The sequence below is a fragment of the Corvus moneduloides genome, chromosome 10 (assembly GCF_009650955.1).
Source record: "Corvus moneduloides isolate bCorMon1 chromosome 10, bCorMon1.pri, whole genome shotgun sequence".
Classification (NCBI taxonomy): domain Eukaryota; kingdom Metazoa; phylum Chordata; class Aves; order Passeriformes; family Corvidae; genus Corvus; species Corvus moneduloides.
In genome coordinates this window covers 17,528,190-17,551,318 of record NC_045485.1, presented here as the reverse complement: position 1 = coordinate 17,551,318, position 23,129 = coordinate 17,528,190, and the positions used below count along the sequence as shown (strand labels likewise).

Below are 23,129 nucleotides of genomic sequence, written 5' to 3'. Positions count from 1 at the left end.
AGTCGCATCCCAAACTGGTATGGATCTTCTGAAAAATAAATGAACTGTGGATGCAGCTAGGAAAAAAAGTTATTTTCCAAGTATTGGTTATTTACTTAAAAGAATGGGCACAAGCTCTGTTCATTTGCAAATCACTGCAACTAGAGAATAAGGAATATAATGCTGCATTGCCAGTAGGTGATATTGCTGGCATATCTTAAGTGGAATACAATATATTGCTGCAAACTGGGAGGAGCTGTTGAGTCCCTCGAAGGCAAGGAGGTCCTGCACAGAGACCTTGATAAATTAGAGGACTGGGCTGTCACCAGCCATACGAAGTTCAACAAGAAAAAATGCTGGATTCTGCACCTGGAATGGGGCAATCCTGGATGTACAGACAGACTGGGGAATGAGAGGCTGGAGAGCAGTGCTGTGGAAAGGGACCTGAGGGTCCTGCTTGATGGCAAGTTGAATGTGAGTCAGCAGTGCCCTGGCAGCCAGGAGGAACAATCCTGTCCTGGGGTGCCTCAGCCACAGCATCGCCAGCTGGGCAAGGGAGGGATTGTCCCCTCTGCTCTGCACTGGGGTGGCCTCACCTTGAATATTGTGGACAGTTTTGGGCACCGCAGTGTAAGAAAGACATGAAACTATTAGAGAGCATCCAAAGGAGGGCAATGAATGGTGAAGGACCTTGAGGAGAAGCTGAATGAGGAGGCACAGGGTCTGTTCAGCCTGGAGAAGACTGAGGGGAGGCCTCAGTTACAGCTTCCTCATGAGGAGAAGAGGAGGGGCAGGCACTGCTCCCTTCTCTGTGGTGACCCCACAGTGACAGGACCCCAGGCAATGGGCTGAAGTTGTGTCAGGGGAGGTTTACGTTGGTTATTAGGAAAGGGTTCTTCCCCCAGAGGGTGGTTGGGCACTGGAACAGGCTCCTCAGGAAAGTAGTCACAGCCCCAAGACTAGCAGAGCTCAAAAAGAGTTTAGACAATGCTCTCAGGCACTTGGTGTGGCTCTTGGGGATGGTGCTGTGCAGCACCAGGAGCTGGACTCGATGATCCCTGCGGGTGCTTCCCAACTCAGCAGATTTGTGATTCTGTGAAACCCTTCTGAGTGCAGATGAAGTCAGAGCTGGCAGTCTGGGGTTTTTGAGTCACAGAATAATTGATTTTGATTCCTCAAGGGATCTCTGGAGGTCATCTGGGCCAACCCCTTACTCAAACCAGGGTGCACTTTGAATTTAAGTCAGGTCTTCTAGAGGATCCCATGGAAGTTTGACTGAAGCTGTTAAAGCCAGAATGAAATATTACCAGACTATATTCTTCGAGGAATAATTCATCAGTGCTCTAACTAGGTTTCTTTCTCCTTTAATTCCTCTGATTACATTAGTGACGTCCCACAGCAGGAAATAGGTGAATGCTCTCAGTCCTGTTTAACTGAAGAAGTGACTTAGATTTCATTTACTTATTTATTTTACTTTGAGGGAATTGGGATGAAGATACAAAACCTTGCCTTATCCAGGCAATCAAAATAAACTATGAATCTGAGAGGAAGAGGCAGAGTTAAACTTGCTCCAGCTGATAACTGCTGTGAAAGACTACAGCAAAGCATTAGGAAGTGTCCATAAACTATGTAGAATGGGTGCAGGCAAAGAAGCCTGATCCTGCGGAGATGTTTGCTGCAAGGACTCGGAGTCCACGTGCATCAAGTTTGCTTAGGGTCAGGAAGGCAGTCACTGGAGGGGGATAGTGTTTTCCATTCCTCTTCATCACTTCTCAGTGTCTCTTGGTGGCTCAGTTGACTCTTCTTAGGGCTTCACTGCTCACTGGTGGTAGAGGCCACATCAGCACCATGCACAGGATTCCCAGTGCTCAGAGTTGTTCCTGAAGCTTCGTGATGAAGGTCCGGAGTCAATTTGCTGCTTGGGGGGGGGAGGGGTTGAGGGAGGAGCTTTATTGGACTGGCTAATATTGCAGGAGTTAAATTCGGAGAGATGTTGTGCAGATCAGCAATGATTAAGGGAGTTCCAAAGGGCTCCCAATTCCCCAAATCACATAATTTGCCATATGATGTAAAATTGATGAGAATAAGTAGTACCATATGGGAAGGGCATCCCAGGAGAGCTGCTACTGAGTTTATAAGTACCTATGGCACTTACTGCGTTTGGTTAAAGACCTTTAATGAGACCCGAATTTTGACATTATACCCTCTTTTGAAGGCCACAAGAAGTAGGAGAGCTTCATGGCTAGAGATCATGCGCCATAAATGAAGATATAAATTCATTTAACCTTCAGAGGGGAACAGTGCCAAGAAAAACAAGCAGCTTTGGGAGTTCGTAAAGAGCAAATCTCTCTGGTCAGCCTCAGTCACTGCATTTGACTAATTAGAGGACTGGAGGTGATGAGGACAAAGCAAAGAACTGTATTTTAGCAGGGCATTTGAGGTTTGCAATTTGGGGAATTTCAGGCAGAAAAATGAAGACAAATCGGCTTAGAGGAGGGACATCCAGAGATGTAGGTTACACTTCTATCAGAAAGGGACAATGGGTGGCATGATTTTTGCAGGGCGAAGGGTGTCCCCTTGGTTTAGTTCTACAGCTGATTTTAAAATTCATTTTGAAGGTGATGAAGTGATGTAAAGTCAAAAGTTTTCTCTTTGAGTTCTTTTACATGGATGGAAGAGAAGGGAGAGTGGGGAGGATGCAGTCTGCCTTTCTACACTTTGAGACGAACTTGAGTTATCAAGGGAAGGTGATGCTTTTATTGTGTTTCAGAGAAAAGCCCCAACACAGCTTTCAGTCACATCTACTGTCAACAAACAAGGTCCTAATTCCCCATATCTGGTCAATCTTTTGGCCGTAGGAGTGATGGTTCACTGTGCATGGGTGATACTAAGACAGAACATCACAGACCTACACGAAGCCAGTGAATTTAGGAAGGCGTGGGATGGAAGACAGAGCAGACAGTCTGGAAGCACAGACGGTTGTTGCTCATTTTTTGTTAAATACTGTTGCTACCCACTACAAAGCATTAGCTTAATTAACTCAGGGACAAAATCTTCTGTCTTGGCGAAGTCCATCAACATCCAGGGAGTATTTGGTCCATGTTACAAATATGAAAATGAAATGAAGATTTATTTGGGTACAGTCTAATCACAGAAAAGCCAGCATGTCTCAGAGATGAATGTACTAACAATTTCAAAAGTAGACAAATTGGTACTCTACCCTTCCACTGCTTATCAGATGTAAAGATAAATTGACTTGGAACCCTCAGTGTTTTACCTTTGCTTCTCAAAGGTGAATGGCATCCTGTAATTAAAAGCAAAAACAAGCTCTTATGCCCACACATTTGAAAAAAGAAAAAGGCAATGAAAAAACTTTGTCAGGCTGTTATTACTGCATGGTATTATCTGCTATTGATATTCCTGGTCTGACATTTTTAGATAATGCGGTCTCAGCTTGGGATTCGTGGATTGCAGTTCCTCTGCTGTGGTGTATTCTTTCATGGTTAGAATTTTCTGAACTTACAGCATTAAGATCGTCCTAATGATAGAACCAGAGCACACTGTTTGCCTTATTTATGCAGTGTGATTTCACTCTTTGCTCTTAATGCTATTTATCATGGTTAGTCTGGTCTTATCCTCTGCCTCCAAAAGTAGGTGATGACTAATGCTTCCAAGGAAGGAAGGATAACAGAATCTCAGGCATCCACAGCTGATTTCAGTCAGGTTTTTGTTTTTGATATTAGTAATCATTTTACCTCTTCTATTTTAAGTTACTATTCTTAAAAATGGCCTTACACTGTCAGCTACCATTTCAGAAGAGGTAACTGGAAAATTGAAGACAGTTCAGAGTAAACATGCATGAAAGAATCAAGAGAAAGCTGTCCTTTACAGGGAGCTTAATTGATACTTAATTTAAATGTTTTGGTTTGATTTAAGTAATGATCTGGCTGCATTCTGAAAAGATCTGCATAAGGAAGAGAGGCAAGTCTGTAATGCAGATGACAGGAGCAAAACAAAATGCAATGGTTGGAGGTGGAGCTAGCTAAATTTTAAGCCAGACATAAAGGAGAAGATGTAATTATGGTGCTTAATTGCTTGTCCACACAATTTACCTTATGCTGTGTTGGGTTCTCCAACACTTGCATTGTTTCAGCTGAGGCTACATGTGCTTTATAACAGATATTCTTCAGCTCAGGAAAAGCTTTGTGGAGCAGTAGTTGGTGATGGTTCAGATGGTCAATGAGAGGCTTTCAAAGCAGTGGCATAAAGAAGATTTAAGGGTTTTTTTGGTGGGGGATGAGGCAGTGAATTTGGGAAGGGGGTAATGCCAGAGTGGTCAGTGAGTAAGGAGTCACAGGAAAAGCTTTTGTAGCAGTCAGACCAGGAACGGAGCTGTGAATTACAGCTGGCCAAGGATGGCTGTGGGAGCGTGGCAGGTGATGGCACCACAATGACTCACAGGCAGTGACATATGTAAGAGTAAGTTTAGAGTAAGAGAATTAGTTATAGGCCCAAGTTCTCCTGTGCTGTTTTGATTACTTGTCCACATCACAAAATGTTCTGCTCCAAAGAAGCTTCTGATGGAAAACCAGGCAGTATTGCAGTGAATGGAGAGGGCACTGATGGCTTTGTCTGAATTAGCCAGGGTGTTCCACCGTGGAGAAGGCTGCTGAGAGGTGGGGGCTGTGCCTGTCTGCAGACCACTGTCCCTTACGTTCTTCCTTGTGTTTGGCCTTCTACCAGCTGACAAAAAGGAGGGAAAATAATAGCAAACCCAGAAGTTTAGCTTCAGCTTTTAAAAATAAATGAATTTATTTTCTTTTTCTATGATCTTGCAGAGTAGTTAGGCTAAATTTAATTGACGCTGGGGAGCTGGGGCTGGAACAGATGAGGAAAAGGGAACTTGCTGAAAACACTGTCAGGGCACAGATAGCAAAAACGAGTTGCAGTAAATGCATAACAGAAAATGAGACGGGGAGAAAGAGGAAGAGAAAAGGCTAATGGGGAAACAATTAGAAAATACCACCATGGCCAAAACAAAGGCGTTAGAGGTTAGCCGAGAGGGAGCTGTGTGCCAGCTTACAGTCAGCAGCTGAGTTACAGCATTGTGGTCTCCCTGCTCCCAAGCTGTCCATGGGAGCAGGCTGCTTTTTAAGCTCTTTCATTGAAATTCTCTCATTGTCTTCAGCCGTCCTCAGTGCTGTGCAACCTGGCTACTGAAGCAGACGTTCTTGGTTTGTGCATCACACAACACGTCCCTGTCATCAGCCTAGCAGACCATGAGAGTTCAGTGGGACCGAGGCATGCTGCCTGGGGGGTGGTTAAGGAACATTCCAGAACAGGAATGGTTATAATCTAGTCAGTACTGGGATTTTGTTTTTCTTTTGCTTTGAATCAGTATGGAGGCACTGTCCAGGGTCTGAGGGTGCTCCATTGCAGCAGGATGAAATCCATCTCTTTTATATGAGATGTCAAGCCAGAGGCTGAAAACCTGTCAGAATTAAACTCCAGGATGCTTTTAGCGATGGGTAAGGTACAGTCATCTTTGGATGTAATAACTCTGCAAAGTGCAGACTTGTCCTGTTTAGCTCTTAAGGCTGACTGCCCTCATTGCTTTCTGCTCTTAAAACCTAGATAGTTGCCTGAGTTTTACTGCTGCTTTTACAGTTTTGAAGGATGGAGGAGGAAGAGACAGCAGTGTAGGTGAATCTACTGCTGGAGTGACGGTTGTTTTCCAGGTCCATCAGGCCTGGTCTTGGTAATGGGAAGTACCAGGCGGTGGGACCGTGGTTCCTGTGCCCTTGGCCCCCACCCACTATGACTGGTTTCCTCTCCAACCCTGTGGGGAGGACCTGCCTTTCACTTCTTGCTTTCAGAATGATGCTCTGCACTCTTACTGTAGTGTTGGACAGCAGGCCTGTGAGGGAGGAAAGTTGTGTCCTTGCAGCTCAGCCTTGGATACAACTCCGGGCCGCTCCTGCCATGTTCCTGGCTGCCTCATTTCTAGCCAGCTTCAGTGGCTTCCCTTCACTGGTATTCAATTCCTAGTGCAGCAGGCTCACTTCCTAGTGGTAGGAATTGTGAAACCACTGTCTGCATGTCAAACAGTCTGACTGCATGACCAGGAAGAGACAAAAGTGTTGGGACTGATGTTTGGCAGTTCCTCTCTCATGCAAGGAGTGATGGAGGCGGAAGATGACCAAAAATTGTCTACCTCATAGTGTTGGGTCAGACACTGGGGCTTCAAGTAGAAATTACTCCTCAAGCAGGAAACTGTTTCCTGAAGTAAATTACTGGTTGGAATAAGCACACATGTATATCCATCAGTTTTAGCATTGCTCTTAGCTGGAGGTGCTGGCCTTGCACTACCGTGTTGAGACCTTGATCCTATGTCTTGTACTGATCCTCTTCCATGATCAAATCAAATCTTTCCTGATTGGGTCACAGATACCTGCTGGTTTTGGTAGACTTAAGGGGTTCTGACACCAAAGCAGTGCATGGGCAGAAGTGACTGGGTGCTCAAGAGCTCCAGAATTAGCATTAACTTTCGTCTGTGTGGGGTCTTAATTTCTCCATCACATCTCAAATCCAGCTCCATAGGACCATCTGATGGTACAGTAGGACCATCATCGCTACCCAGCGAGTGTGGTTTGTGTGGGGTGAAAAGCACTTGTTTATTGCAATGAACAGGTTTTTTGTAGGCAATGTTTTCAGCAGCATGTGAACCCAGTTCTCAAAAGAGATGTAGGCTTTTAAGAGGCTAAAGCCAAAATTTTCATAAATAAGTAATAATTTGGGCTGCCTCTGTTTTTTGTTACACAAGTCAAAATGTCTAAAAGGAGCCTGGTTGTCAGCAGTTATGAGATTCTGGCGTTTTTTCAAGATTGACATGCTTTTAAAATGTCTTAAGCTGGGCATTCAGAAATGGAGGCATCAAGAATGGTTAGCTGCTTTTGAAATCTGTTTTCTTAAAAGTCTGAATGAAAATCACTGGGGCATGGGGTCCTAAATGACATGTGAAAAAGTGCTAAAAATGTATTTTGAAAGTGTGTCTGCCTATCTGTGACTAGACCTGTCCCCAGAGCACCTGCACTGTTGTACATTAATGTACTCAAAAAGGCCTAACAGGGAAAGGCAAATACACCCCTACTGTGCTGAATGCAGGGTGGGATTGATGGGCTGCTTCAGGGTATCAGCCTATCTCTGCTCTGGTTTGAAGAGGGAAATAGCAGTGATTTCTGCAGGTAGCAACAGTAACCTGATCAGTAATTCTGACCTGCTGGGGAGAGAAAGACAAGTTTATATCTAAAGTTCTATACATTAGGAACAACGTGTTTAAAGTTAAGCATGCACCAGTTAAACATATTTTAAAGGCTTTTGTAGGTTTGGTTTCATAAACCAGCAAAATAGCAGGATTGCAACTGTTATTTCCCCAGCCTAAATTCCTAATGTACAAGTGACTCTCTTTGTGTCTCCTCTCAGACCTGAATCATGTCCCACCCGTCCTGGTTGCCACCCAAGAGTACCAACGAGCCTGTTGGTCATGTTACTGCAAGGATGGAGACCACACACACCTTTGGGACTCCCAGCATCTCCGTGTCCACCCAGCAGACCCCAAAGAAGTTTGCGCCTGTGGTTGCCCCCAAACCAAAGTACAACCCATACAAGCAACCAGGAGGTGATGGTGAGTATTTATTTTTTAGGAAGGAACCACAACTGCCTAGTTCAGAGGAACTGACTGCTAACACAGGCTGTTCTTGATTTGTTCTTTGTTGGTGAGTTTGTGGGAGCCTCTCTTTTTCAGATCATTCAAATCAAGAAGAATGTGAAGGTATCTCCTGCCCTTGCTCTGGTTAGTTACTCCCCTGAGAGGTGCAGGGCTGGGAGAGGGCACGAGGACAGATCTTTCTTGGTTTTAATTGAAAGCAGATGTCCTATGTCCAAGACTGGTACTTTTCAAGGGGTTTTGCTTGTTTGGTCCCTGCTGGTACATGATGATTCAAGGAGCTTGGGCTCAAACAACCCTTTTCGGTATTGGTTCTTTTACCCCAGCACAGTGGGAATGCTTTACAAACAAGGGATTTATCTGTGGGAATAGGAGTATAATTGGAGGTGGTAGGGCATAAGTTTGGCCAATGAGTCTTGAAGTGTTTCTTCCCCAGTCTGCTGGCTGGATTGTTTTACTTTTGTTCTTTCCCTCTACTATGGAACACTCTTGAATATGAAATAATTGAGAGGATGTTTCCATGACCATTGCAATGGCCTCTGGAGCTGTTATGTCAGCAAGACAAAAGCCTGCCAGTCACTGTGTATCAGCCTTCCTTTACTTCTTGCTGTGAAAGTCCTCGTCTCTCGATGTAGTTGAGCAACAAGAGTGGGATTTGGGTTCCTGGCTCGTGGACACATGGAGGGAGGGAGTTCCCAGTAGCAGGAGTGCGTGGCTGGGAGCACCTGGGATGCCCCTGGCTGACAATGGAGAGTTTGTGATGGAGCTGCAGCAGAAACAAGGTGAAGGCCAAGGATTTTAGGAGAGAGTGGTAGCTGTCTTGGCAGAGCATGACATTTCTATCCCTAGTGATTTACTGTAGGTAGAAATGGGGGGAAGTTCTTCCCCTCCTCCTCTCCAACCTTTCTCCAAAGAGAAGTTCAGTTGTGTTCAAGAAAATTGACAAACCAGCTTTTGTATCTGGTTTTGGATGCTCTACATTGTTCCTTCACCACTTTTTCCTCTTTTGTGTTGAGCACAATGAGATAAATATCACCTGTATATGTTTTCCTCTTTCTGCTCTATCTTTTGAAAGCGTATGCATTTTCAGGAAGACTACAGAGTAATGGAAAAGAGAAGAAAAACAAAGCAGCATATTAAATCCTACACTTGAGTGATTTTCTAAAGCTAAGGACATTTTATAGGAAAGTTGGAAAAGCCTGATGAGTGTTTTGGTTTTTCTTCCTCTGCCGCTCTAACTTCGGAGAATTCAGAACGAAAAAAGAAAATGTGTTGGAGGGGGAAAAGCGAAGTCATATGCACCTGTTCTGCTGCCTTCAGTAACAAAACTTAGTGAGAAATAGGAAGAGAAAGACATTTGGAATTTAAAAAGTAAAAAATAATCCATTTCTCAAATGCAAAGAAAATGTCACCTTCAAGTCAAGTGGAAATTCTTATTTTTCTAATTCTCTTGCAATTAAAAATAATAATGGAAAATGACCCTTTTTTCCTAGGAAATCCGTTCCTGATCAGTCAGTATTTTTTGTGTGAAAAAGGTCAGTATGTCTTAATTGTCAGTGCTTTAGTGATTGTAGGTCTGATTGTATGTGACTCAGGAACATTACCACCTTCTAAAAAAATTGTGCTTGCCATTTGGGGAAGGAGGTTTTCCCAAAGAGCAGAGCAGGCACTGCAGGCTGACAAGGGGACACAAGACATTCAAACGTTTCTCATGTGACCCAGAGTACCTGGGCTGGAAACCAGGAGACAGTTGGGAGCTCCCAGGGGGCTTGGTCAGTGCAAGTCCCTTGCCTTGTCTGATGCTGGGCTTTTAGAGATCACATCATTATCTGACAGGGCTGGAAGGGCTCAGGGTTGGCCAAGACCTGGTCAGGGATGGGCTTAGTGAAGTGACAACATGCCTGCAGCTTAAACTAATCCACTTTCAGAAGGTGACACACTGCTGGTCGCTGTCAGCAGCCCGTGCAAAGCCACTGCCCATCCATATACAACCCTGAGAACGTGAGTCTTCTGGGATCTGGCAGGCAAGGGATGAGGGGACAGTGAGAAATTTTTTGCTCGATGTGCTTCATTCACTTTCTATGGCTCCCTTCACTCCTCCAGGCTCCCTAATTTTTTTTTTTCATGACCTCCCTGATTTTTGCAGCAATAATTAAGCCTGGGAGATGACTCCAAGCCCCACTGGTTCCCTGCTTTACAGGGGCACTATCATTCTGCCTAAATTTGTCCTCTGTTGGATACAGGTCTTTCCCATCTGGTTAGCTGCGAGTCTGTAGGTAGGGGAGCAGCAGCATCCCCTTGCACCCTGGTGTGTTTTCATCCCTCCTACCCTGCCACAGCTGTTTATCTGGAGGCACATGGGCTTCCCATGCATCCTTCTGCTGGAGATGAGTGGGAGCAACAGCACTGCTCTGGGGAAGGGCTGTCCTGGGGCTGTTGTGGGTCAGGGAGTGGCTGTGCTCATCACAGCCTTGCCTGCCCCAGCAGTGTCACTGGATTTGGCTCCCTGCAGCCTTTGTAGTATCTGGAATCTCTCTGGGAGACTGGCAAAATCTGTTCCTGGTAATTGCTTCACCTGATTGCTTTTAATGTTTAGGAATATGAATCCTCTGGCCTTGTGGTTCTTCTTATTATTTTGTGGGTGTGTTGCTTGCACGTAGAGGGTCTGTCCACCTGATCACATTTGTGTTTTTATTTCTTGATTGTATTAAAAGTAGAGGGAAAAGACACTGGAGTGACAGGCCATGGAGCAGGTACTGTGTGTACCCCCCTCTCCCTCCCATCTCCCACCAAAGCATTTCCTTGGTCTCACCTTGACTTTGATTTTACTTTTTATTTCCTGACACCTGCATAAAACTCAGCTAGAAGGTGCTGATTAAAAGCTACTTAATGGAACTTTAACAGAAGTTAGAAATGGTTACATGACTGAAAAAAAGTGAAGTGGCAACAGCCAACATTTTATAAACCAGAAGCATTTTACTGTGATTTGAAGCACTCAAGGCATGTGTTTAGACCAGTGAAGTTGCAATTTTCCTGGTGCTGCTAGCCCCCCTTCTTGCTGTTTGCCACGCTGAGTTGCTCAGCTTGTTTTGGACCAGATTTATCAACTCATCAAAGCAGAGACCATGCCTTGCTCTTGCAGGGATCTGTTTGGGGGCCCCTGGGTATGACTGCAGTAGTGGTAAAAGTAATGATCATCATCATCAATAAGACCGTAGCTCTGCTTAGCATTCTGCACAGGTCTCTGCCATGCAGCCAGCCCAAGAGGCAGGCACAGCCTGTTTTTATAGGTCCTGCAAATGCCTGCTGTGGTCTGAGCTGGGTTCCTGGAGGGTTTAGTGCTTCCACTCCCCACTGTGATGGTTTGCAGGGGATTAACCTTGCCTGATCCTGGGAGGTGTGAGCACCACAGTTCCTGGGAGGTGCTGGTGCTCATCATCTTGGAGAACTCTGTATTTACCCCACAGAGAGAGGAGAGCTGTTCAAGCTTGGGGAAGATCTTTATCTACAAGGTGAACAATTGTGCATGGGGAGGAAGTGTAGCTGCTGAGGAATTAGGCTGGAAATCAAAATTTGATGTCCAGACATCTGAGCCATAGCTCTTAAGAGTTTAACTGGGGTCAGGGGTGGTCCTTGGATGGAGCTAGATGTGTTTGAAGTTTAAGAGCATCTTCTCTTCATGCTGGGAGAAGATGAGTCCTGAGATGGATGAGGTATCAACCAGCCATGGGTCCTGACAGTCTGCTTCTTATATATTTGGCTTCTTTCTCCATGATCATGTGTTTGGTGTTTCCTGCCCCCTCCCTCTTTTCCTCAGCAGACCCTGCCCAGCAGTGTGCACAATGGGTTTTGTCCTACACGGAAAATCTCTTAAAGAAACTAGTATCTTTTTTCTGAGGGGTTGGTATTAATTTTGTTTCCTTTGAAAGCATTGGGTGCCCCATTGTTTAAAGTGCTCAGGGTCAGGTTGGACAGGGGACCTGATCTAGTGGAAGATATCCTAGCTGATGGCAGGGGCTTTGGATTGGATTATTTTTCAAGGCCTTTCCAATCCACACCTTTCTGTGGTTGCCCTTCCTCCTTTCCCTGCCCCTTGCTTCTCTCCTGCTCTCCGGCTTTTAAACTTAAAATGGTATTTCGGCATCTTCAGCAGAGCTGGAGCCTTAGGGAAACACTGCCACACAGGTGTTCGCATCGATGCTGGGCTCAGGAAGATGGAAGGATTTATAGCTTGCAAATGAAGCAAATTCCATTTTTGCCTTAGTTCCAGAAAATGAGGCCTCACCCTGCGAGGCAGACTAAGGAGGCATCTGGTGTGGGGTGAGGTTGATGATAGCTGATCTGCTGGCTTTGTGCCTGCTGCCACGGGGCTGGTGCTGCTGGGGTGGCACTGGGGGTTGTAAGGCCAGAATTGGGGGCTTCAGAAACATGTAAAAATCTGTTGTCAGTCAGAGGTGCTCAGAAAAGTCTGAGTCAGGGCCACTGGATGACTTGGGAGCAGTGAGTGACAAACTTAGCAGTGTGAGTTGCCTTTTGGTTTGGATCCTTTTGGTTTGAATCTTGTTTTGGTAACCACGAAAGTCCTTTCCCCCTTGCCTTTCTGCCTTGCCTGCAAATAAAGCTCTGTGAGGCCAGCAGAAAGAAGACTCTTCTGAAACAGGTGGAGCACAGTGGTGAGCTGGGGAGGCTCAGCTGGATTGCAGGGTTGGGCTTTCCAGCCCAGCATTTGTGAGCACTAGGGCAGCTCCTTGGGGATTGAATACACCTCCTCTGCCACTGTGTGCAGTCACTTGAAGGATGATTTCATGGCAGTGGGGAAGGATATGAGTCCATCCTTGCCTACTGGGAAGTGCAGATCATTGCATGGCTCCCAGGAGGTCTCCTGCTCCTGCAAAGGTGACTCTTTCCACTCCGAAAAAACCAAATCTGTCATATTCTTGCAATGTCTTTTGTTCGTGTGAACAGGACTGTGTGTTTTTCTCAGTCTGCCTGAGACAGAATGAGATGCTGCAGTGCCAGCCCTGGTCAGAAAGGGATGTGCAGGCAGCACCCTCACAGGGCAGTCACTCCTTTTGGGGGGCTGCCCAGTGCTTGGAGGCGCTTCTGTGTCACACTCTGGGGCTCTCAGGACATGCTTTACAAAATTAGCCATTTTAGTTTATGCTCTTGGGTACTTCTAAATTCAGTATTTGTTAGTGCTGATGTCCTTCCTTGTAATTGCCATCCTTGGTGAATATAGTATTTGCAGAAACAGTTAATATGGATTTAATAATGGAAACTAAATGAAGGGATGAGACTCAAAGCAAGCTCCTCTCTTCTCCTTCCTTTCCTTGGGCACCTTTCTGATAGGGTGAACAACAGGTCTCATGTGAAGGTCTTTGAGGTTTTAATTCCTTTTTTTTAAAAAACATCTCCTTCCATTTACCTTGGTTGGAGAAGTGGGCTAGTGATTCATGAGACAAGGCAAATAAGCAGGACCAGCTCCAGGGCAAGGCTCTGTTGTGGATACCAGTGTGTGTTCTTGAACCCAGCTGATCTGGGTTTGCCAGAGCTTGACTCTCTGTGCCCTCCTCTTCCTCATGTGTGTGGAGGCTTTTGAGCACTGGCAAGTTATGTTCTGCTATGTCTGTAGGGCTCTGGGAGCATGACTTAGCAGGCTGTTTGTTGTTTTGCTGTTGGGGTTTTATTTTTTTCCAGGCAGATATACCTAGTGGGTTTTGTTTACAGCAGCTGCTATCAGTAGCTCTGTCTTAGTTTTTGAATCTTGGGTGTGGATTTATTGGACTAGACACCCTGTGTTGTAGCTGTGCTGTTCTCTGCTCTGCAGTCTTTGACAGTTCATAGGGGCCCACAAGGTCCAGAGTCTATTCATTACTTGTATTGAGAGCCCTGAAAGAATAAATTCAGGCTGACCTGACAGATTCTGTGGTTGTTTCGGGTTTTTTTCCTGGTTATCTGTGCTGGGTCTGTTCCATAGCAGGAGGAATTGTCACTAGTGGAAGGGCTGTGTTGGCTGAGAGGCAGAGGGGTGTTGTACCCTCTCCTTGGAGTATCTCGGGAGCTTCTGCAGTACTGTACTGGTGATTGGAAGGAAGCTGGGATGCAGGCACAGTGAGCTGTCTCAGCCATGCTCCTGGAGTGGTTTTGTGTGTGCATTGTTCAGCACTAACATGGGATGATGCAATTATCCAGAACTGGACGGGCAGCAGGAGCTGTCTTGCACATGTTAGGAGTTACGCCTGTGGACCATTGCTGCTGCCCAGATGAGGCATGGGAACACATTGTTATCCTGAATTGAGTCCTGTGAGTACCGGAGTATTTCCAGTGGGATCCGCTGGCCCCTCTCTTGCTCCTCATCTCTGCTGCCAGCTGAAAAAAAATCATTGATGCTTCATGGGGGAGGCAGTGTCTCAGTGATGGGACCAAAAGATAGGCTGAGAAGTGCTCTAACGCTTTTCTGGTCCCATTAATTGCAGTGGATGCTGTTGTCCCATCCCTCACAGGACAGAACTCATGGAGCTGAAAAATGTGGTGTGAGTAAAGAGGTGACCTTACTGTTGCAAATCATCCTGACTGGGCCTGAGCACAGCCTCCATGTCAGTTCTTGTTTATTAGAAAAAGCTTTTTTAAAGTGCATATTATAAACTTTTAAAGTCTTTCTTAATCCTTCCTTCATTTTTCCATGTGTTTTTTGTGCTGAATGAGATGCAGCAAATGAAGCAATACTTTATTCATTAGTGTCAGAACTGCATCATCCACAGGCTCTTAGAAAATGCAGCCGGTGAAAATGATCTTGAGGCTCCAGGCCTCTTTGTGGTGGGCTTGCTACCTTCACACAAGAGCATTTAAAGTACAAACAAAGCCCCTGAACACCACAGAACGTGTGGGAAGGTAGGGGTCCCTTGTTAAGGAGTAGCTGTGAACCAGTTTGGGGCAGCCTTTTGGAAGTGTCCACTGATTTCTCTCTGAGGACATCCTCTCTCCCGTTGGTTAAGAACCAAGCAAAACCAGTTGGAAATGAGTGGTGGTTCTCATTTGTATAAAACTGGATTTAAACTGCCCCAAGCAAGCTGGGCCATGTTGAAGAGGCGTGGGACCAAGCTGGTGCCTTTGTGCCTGGGCAGCGTCGCTCCACTCAATAACTTCTGAGTTACGGGTGTAGGGATTTATGCCCAGTTGTCTACAGCACAGTGACCAGTGTCAGGACCTGTGATTCTCACCAGTGTGAATAAACTGGCTCTGTGCGGGGCCCTCTGTCTTGATAGCAGTCATCCCAAAAGTTGTTGTGCTGGATAACAGTGTCTGCATCTGTTGGTTTGTTTTTTTGTTTTTTTTTTTTTTTGCCAGACACAAATCTGTAGAACTGTGTCCTGGCTTTGCTCTCAGGATGAGCATTTTCTTTTTTGAAATACCAGCTCAGAAAAAGGCCCTAAGAAAAATGCAGCATAAAACAAGGGCATAAAAACTGTTATTGAACCAGTATACTTATCTGTAGTTCACAAAATGTCAAGTCAAGCCACCAGGTTTTATTAAGTATTCTGACTGTGTTTTGTTAGAATTACAAATATTAAATTTTCACAGGCTCTGGAACACATTGCCTCTTATTTGGGAACTACTTGAAGTAGTGCCTAGCCTTGGGTTTCATTCTGGTGAGTGAGCTTGTATTTTCTCAGTTATTTGGTATCATAAAGCAAACACTGCACTTCTCAGCGGGTAGATTCTTAATTTTTTTCTGCCTTGACTATTTTTTCTCATTTTCGTTTTCTCCTGTCTGTCTGTTCTTCCAAGATACTATATTTAATTTTTCCACTTCATTATTTCAAACATCGAATAGTGATTCATCTTAGCAGTGGCCTGTTCTGTGAACCACAATAGTTTGGGTAGAATAAAGAAAAAGGGCAAAAAAGGGAAGGGAAAAAGAGAAAGAAAAGACTTTTCTGACACACTGAAATGGAAAGGAACCATCGTTTTATAACTTGAATTGCAAACATCTGTCATCAACCATATCAAACCTTCTGTTAAAAAGATAATGTTTGTCCTATATGTAGTTTTACATGGCTGTATATATGTAGTTTTACATGGTGCCCAGTCAAAGCAAGAGAGCAATGCTAATGCAGAAATAGCTTGAATTCAAGCAGGCAGCACTTGTCCCTTTTATTTTAATCTGAAATGTTAACATCCTCCAGATGCTAGTCTGTTAAATAACATCAATTGTTACAGGACAGTTAACAGTCAAGTAATACTTTTTTTTTTTCCCCTGCTTCACACAATGCTGCTTTTCTACACACTGAAAACTAACCATTATAGTAAAGGATTTTATGTATGCTTTTCCTTTTCTCTGCGTCAAGCTTTTTTATTTTGCCAGGCTGAGTCCTGCTAAATCAGAGCAACCAGTAAATATCTATTGGATTATATTACAGGTTGGTGTAATAAAAGGTTGGAAGAATGAATGAGCAACTCTTGAAGCCGCAGAAGCTGTGCTTGTGGCCAAAGAGCAGGCATTTCTGGCAGTGAATGCTACACAATTACAATTTGGACTAAATATACAAGGCCTGAAATGTTTGTTGCTAAGCAAAGCATGTTTAGGTGGGGTTGGCACAGGAATTGAGGGTCCGTGAGCAGGACTGAGAGTCCCGTGGCTCTGCTTCGCCGGGGGAGGGCGATTTTGCAGGAGATGAGCAGGGATCTGCTGTGGTTCCTAATAAGCAGTGAATTAGTTTCCCACTATCTGAAAATTCCCCTCCTGTCTTCTTTAACCAGCACGTGCGCTGCAAAGTCACAGCCATGGAAGGAAGTGCAGGCATGCTCCAGGGGCTTGACTGAGGATTTACCCAAACTCTTTGAGGAGCTGAAGTGCAAAAGAGTCGCATGTCTCTTCCAACTCTTAATTCCTGTGATGACAATGACTAAGGAAAGGTTTTGATTTCGTCTAGACATGACCCAAATCATAAAGCCAAACCTGGTGTTAAGGGCTGGTGGGTAGAAATTGCACTGTCATGACAGCTGGCATTTGTTGTGCAAAGCATTGAATTTATGGGAAATGACATGGAGATGAGGAAGGAACCTGTGCTCTGGGTGGGTCATCTCTGTTACAAGGCCCACTTGAGAAGTTTTATCAACTGGTGTTTCTAAATACTCTGTACTACCTGTGGTATGAGGGTCTGCCCAGGGGTCCTGCCACAGGAGTTGCCCTGAGTGAGCTGGTGGGAGGAGAGGAGGCCCTCAAGAGTACGAAAATGGTACCAAAACAGTGTGGGTAAACACAATCTTTCAAAAGTCGATTTAATAGAAGAAAGTATAGAAGTTTGAAATTTATGTTATAAAAAGTGAATGTGGTGAGGGTTGAATTCGTACTGAGTGGAGACTGATGGTCTCTGAGGTTGGTGGCCCCATCCTTAGAAGACCAGTTCTTTGGTAATAACATCAACAAAATCAACTTTCCTTAACTTTTTGCCCCATGTACCCCTCAGTGCAAGCTCCCAATCCGTGCTCCAAGTTTCCTATCTCCTCTGCTGGCTCCATCCCCTATTCTTTTTTGCAGAGAATACAGTACCAGGCTGTGGCTGCATCTGCATGAACTGAGAGCCTGATGGGCATCCCCGTAGCTTCCTTGGGACTGCTGGACACCTACAGTTGGATGTATTTCCAGCTGCTTTCCTTATCCAGCTGCTTTCCTTATCCATCTCATCTCTTTGCAGGACCAGGTCACCTCTTAGCCTCTCAAGTGCCATGGTCAGCTTTACAGCATGCTATCAGACCCTTCAAGAGAATGTTCTGACCCAAACTGTGCTGTCTGTTTGCAAAGTTTATTTTTCAAGAGAATGAAAAGGAATAATCATAGTTCCTAGGTCACTTCTCGGGAAGGGTAAGAAAGGAAGGTTGCTCAGTGAGGATCCATTAACACCGTTCTGGCTGTCAGACGGTGAAGCACAGGAGGTAAAAGTCCATTCTTCTCCCTTCCCAGTCCTGTGATTTAAAATGTTTGAGCGTGCACTTCAGAGCTGGGGAAGTAAAAGCCCCCAGTTGTGCCTGGAGACTCTCCAAAGGCCATGGCGAGCGAAGGGGCTGTGGAGTGTTAATACAGTCCATTATTTTGTAACGAGCCCGATGTTCTTGTATGAGCCGTGTCGGGCTGTTGTCTGCACGCTGTCTTTGCTGATCACAGTAATCGGGTCATAAGAAAGGGAGAAGTAATAGCGCGTCTCTTAGCAACCAGCCCCAGGAGAAAGAGAAAATTACTCAAACAGACTATCCAGCCAGGGAAGTAGAAAGATGAAATTTTCTGAAAGTCTGTTGGAAAGTGCTCAGGGACATAATTCTTTTATGTGTGAGATCCTTACAGGCTGGATCCAATAGTATCAGATGCTTTTTTTTTTTCCTTGTTGTCTTTCTGGTAAACTTTTATTTTTAATTGGCCTCGTGAAAAAAAAAAAAAGGGGGGAGAACCCTGTGAAACAGAGACATTTTGAAAACATAAGGGACAGATTTTTGTATTTTTGACGATGCCAAGGAGAAGGGAGGGAGGGGAGGTCAGTGTGTCTCAGGCAGGAGATGAGGGGAGTCTCTTATCTCTGCATGAGTGCTTTGAATGCTTCCCATGTCAGTGTGAGCCAAAGCACGTTGCTGTATCTGCCAACACTGCAGTGGCATGTGCAAAACAAACTTGTTGGGTCTCCATTGCATAGCACAGGGTGTCATGTCTCATGAGTGTCACAAACCGTGTGCTGTGGTGATTGATAGCTTGGCAGAGAGCTGGACCTGACCTGCCCTCCCAGTGGCCGTGCCAGGAGAGCCCAGCTGAGAGGCCAGGCAGAGCAGGTACTGGTTGAGTTCCTGCCAGGAGCCTTTCTCTCATTGTCTTGGTTTTTTGTCCTCATTTAAGCTACTGGTTTGTGTAAAATATGTAGGGAGGTGTCTCTGAGACCTTCTCAAAGACCATTTGGCCAATGTTGGCCCCAGGTCTCAGAGGGAGGGCAGTGGCAGGAGCAGTCTGGAAGTCATAGTAATAAATTAAAGCATTTGCAGTTTGTGTATGGGATGGGGACAAGTTTGTGTGCTTGTATCTTATACTTCAAAAAGTTTCTTTTTCATTCCAGAAGTTGCACTTCTGTGGTCAGCTAGTCTGCATCCTTCCCAATGGGGTATGCTGACTGCTTAGGGAAGGGGACCAGGCCTGGCGTGGTCTGCCCATCCTTGCTAATCAAGAGCGTAAATCTGTGTGTGTTTAATGGAAAGAAGGGGAAATACTCTAAAATTGTTGAGAGTGGCCCAGATTTGTGGTTGCATCCTTAAAACTATTGCAGGGACAAAATGTTTCTGAAAGCCTGGCTCAGTCCCTGGCTTTGAGGAGACGTAAGGGAGCTGTTGCATATGTGGAGGGGAACAGGCACTGATCCAGCTGCTAGTCTGTGCCCTTCCTCTGCTTTTGTGTTCTCTGTGATACCAGGGCACATCTAGATTGTTCAGGGGGACCAGCTCACCTCTGCAGGTGGTAGTTTGATGATCAGTAACAGGTCTACTTGCAGATTCATGTGGTTTACTGAAGGGTACAGCCATTCCCCCTGGGGATCCTGGACAGCTGGGTAAAAGGTTCAGGTTGATCTGGACTGCTGTGGTTGAGTTGTTGTTGGTACCTGGGTTTGTTCAAGTCTTGCTAAAGTTTTTGGGGACAAGGATGACTTCAACATCTTATCCTGGAAATAATCTGTAGAAGAGAGGAGAAAAACCTCAACCTTGCAGCTGTACTGAACGAATATCTTAGGAGCAACATCTACTACTGTCAAAGAAAAGTGAGATAAGGAACACTACTAATTGTGACTTCTTCCAAGAAAATCATAGAAGCTGCTGCTTTGCTGTCTTGTCATAAAGAAGAAAGACTTTCTTCCTTAAAAGTTTAGTAATTGAAGACTTTCCTTGCTATTTTTGTGAGTACCAGTAAGTGATGTTTCCTGGAAATTTTCCCCCAGCTCTATAAATACCATCCCAGGGCTTACAGAAGTGACTCACTTTGGGAAGTCAACACCATGCACTTTCTCAGCACGGCCTGGCAGCCCCCCAGCCAGAGCACACAACTTCTGCAAAACTGCCAATTGGTTGTTCATCTGCAGTACAATTGGGCTCCTTCTTGAAAACTGAATTCCTGTTGCTCATTCTGACCTTCCTGTCAGGTTAGAGATGATGGCACAGGGGGCAGAAGAGGCTAAAGCACAGTTTGAGTCTGGAAAGTTGTAATTGGTATTTTGAGGTGCCACCTTTCCTCTTGTTAACAAGCTCATTGAATGACCCCGACTGACAGATAGATGAGATGTTCCTAATTGCCATATCTCACTGTCCTGGGACCAAGGTTATCTCACAGACCTTGCTTTTGAAATTGGGTCCTTTCTTCCTTCCCGTTAACTTTTGACATCACTTTTGTACCAGCTGGGCACAAATAGAGCCATTTGTAATTCTTTGTGTGGTGCCCAAGGAGAAATAGAACCTGGCTGACTGAATTAATTCTGCAGGCATAGAGGGAAAATTACACTGGGAGCTCAGGTCTGACACAGCTGTCTTACGTAAAAATCAATTTATAAAAACAAGAGGCAACTCATGAGGGAAGTGTGAGTTGGGTAAAATCACAGCTGGTCTGCATCTCCTCTGGTATCAGCATGGATGGGCTACCATGCAGTCATACCAGATAATGCATGAAGTATTCCAGTATCTTCCTAATCTTCTGCTTAGTCTGTTCAATGCCTTAGATTTGAATTAAATTAATAATTGATCTCTTCTTGTTAACCCATCCCTGCCAACTGTGATTCTGCTGAGTCTGACACTGTAACCTTTTTCTACAGCCGAAATTTCAGTTGGGTTTGTAACAGGAGAGTACTTGACCGACTTCTCTTGGTGCATCGGGTGCTCGGCTTGTGTGTGTGTAAAAATGGGACACAGGCCCTCAAGAGGGAGAGATGACCTTGTGGCAGCAGGAGGAGGTTGGGCTGGTGGATCTCCAGCTGCAGATCTCTAGGTTTTGTTCAATTGTTTACATCCCTCATTAGGATCAAGAGTCTTTCAGACTTAGCTGCAGGAACGATTGGTTTGGCTGAACCTGAAAACTCATGATGTTTACAACATTTCTCCATGCCAGTAAATCATTCTGATTGGATAGACAGAAAATACTTTAAATTTAGCAGCTAATCCAACACAAGGGATATGATGTGTGACCACAGCTGAGGTATTTCCCTGCAGTCAGGGTTGGACTTTTTAAACAAGAAATCTTTGAATCATCAGGATTCCATTCTGAGTATATGGTGTTTTCCTGAAATCGTGGAGACAACCTAATGGAGGGTCCATTTGCCTTTTTATGCCTTCTCATGTGGGAAAACCAGTATAATATTCCTGTTTCTGGTGCGCATTTAGCGCTGCCTCTTTGCATCCAAAAGTGCTCTGGCTAATGATCCCTTTTGCCTCAGTGAGAATGTGTTTTGTAACTGCAGTAGGGAAACAAATAAAAGAGAAATAAAGTAGCAGGGTGACTATTTTGGGAGATGAGCTTTCGCTTGGTATGTTGATTTTCCGAAGAGATATGGCACATCCAGTACCTCGTGTAAGTTGACCATCCACCATGGCATGGGACTGTGGAGCGGGAATATTCCATTTTAAGACTCTGTTGGGCAAGACATGGGCTCATGTTTAATGAATGTTGCCAACTATTTAAAGTGCTGTGAATTCGACCTGTGAAACTGGAGGCGGAGGTGACACAAGTTGGAGAATCTGGACCTAAATGTCAGGGCCTAAAGGTCACTTTTCATCAGAGCAAAGTGCAGTTGTCACCACAAATGTGGGGCTGCAGGAAGGGCATTGTGAGGCTCCCTGTCTATTTTATCTACTGCTACTTGACCAAATATGCTTAGTTTACACTAAGTCTAGAGGGGCTTTTTTCTGACAAACCTGTCCAGCAAATGTGGTTCTGATTGTACGACTCAAACTCCCCTTTTTTTGTTTTTTTGGGTTTTTTTTTTTTGGCTTTTTTTCCCCTCTGTGATCGAAGAGCTGTGGAGAAGTTTCTGGGCATTTGGACAGTGGCTGAGATGAAACTGAAATCAGAGCTTTCTCTTGTAGCAGTTCTGGCTCCATCATGCCCAGAGTAATGAAAGCTCTTTATGAGAGGAGCTGGAAAACTCATGAGGCATCAGAAGGAGCAGGAAGAGGCATCTTATTTCTCTAAGTATTTAATTGCAAAATCTTTTCACTACTTATTAAAATGATTAGTCAAGACTATTGGAAGGCAGTGAATGTCTATTTGTGGGGACTAGGGAAGGTTTGATCGTGTCAGATTTCTTACCTCCTTGTTTTTCCTTCTTTATTGCGAACAGTAAATGATTAAAATGAGGGTATGCGTTGAAAAGATCTCTAAAGAGAGCTTGGAGGATTCTGTCCTTGTTTGTTAATTATTTGGTATGGAATAATCACCATTTGCAAGTGGCCAAGAAACAACAAAGCATTTTTTTGCTGCTCCCAATGCTTTAACATGCTGTTTGAGAATGGAATCTTGGTTTTGTTTGGTTGTCCCTCATTCAGTGGTACCCCAGGGCACATTTCCCCCTGACGCTTGCACAGCCCAGTTGCTGCTCCGTTAGGTCAGCGATGGCTCCTCTGAGAGGATTTGTATGGAGGAAGACCTGAAGCCAGATACTTCTTATCAGGGGTGGCCCACTAGAGCTGAGAGAAGGCACAGCCTGCAAGGAAAAGAAAAACACTTCTAGCTTTAGCCAGTAGCTCTAGTTTTTATTGGGAATAATCTGCACAGGGACACAAATGTGTTTTCTGTGAAAATGTCAATTTTATATCACCATATTGATGTACTTTTAAAATATTTGTTGGAAAACAGGAGAATGGAGTTTTCTGTCTTCGATTAAATATTTTCCTGTTAAGGTTTGGAAGCTGTGTCCCAGGGGGCTTGTTCAGGTCCTGTACTTCAGCTGTGGGCTGATCTTCATGGGCAGGGGGCTTGTTTCACGGCTGGCTGGCATGTGGAGATCAGGGACTGCTGGAATCTCAGTCGGAGCTGTGTGTTTGTAGCTCTCATATGAGTTAGCGACTGGAGTGGATAACTGCATTATCTTCAGGTCACCCTAATGACTCCAGTGAATGTCACTGATCACAATTATGTCACTTCCGAGTCATCCTGTGTGTGCTAGTAACGTTAAGAAGGCATCTTAAGCCCAAAGGGAGTCCTTACTGAACTGCTCAGATCTTAGGACCAGGAGCGTGGTGCTTTCAATGCAGGTGGGCTGGTGGATTTTTATGGCACATGGCCTTCCCTGGGGGCTTGGGATGTTGCTTTGAACATAGTAGAGAAACTTCATCCATTTCTCATCGTCTTGACATGTTCTTCATCGACATTGGTACCTGATGAGCGAAGTGTTGCCTCTCAGACTCCATTGAC

The 23,129-nt window shown here is 44.9% G+C and overlaps 1 protein-coding gene across 1 annotated transcript in view; it reads left to right on the top strand.

Annotated features, from left to right (window-relative positions):
- Window positions 1-23,129, top strand: part of LPP (LIM domain containing preferred translocation partner in lipoma) — a 333,633-nt gene that overhangs the window by 108,987 nt on the left and 201,517 nt on the right. Inside the window, 1 exon segment of the mRNA XM_032119009.1 lies at window positions 7,462-7,663. Within this exon segment, the coding sequence (XP_031974900.1) occupies window positions 7,471-7,663 (193 nt within the window). The 5' untranslated portion in view covers window positions 7,462-7,470.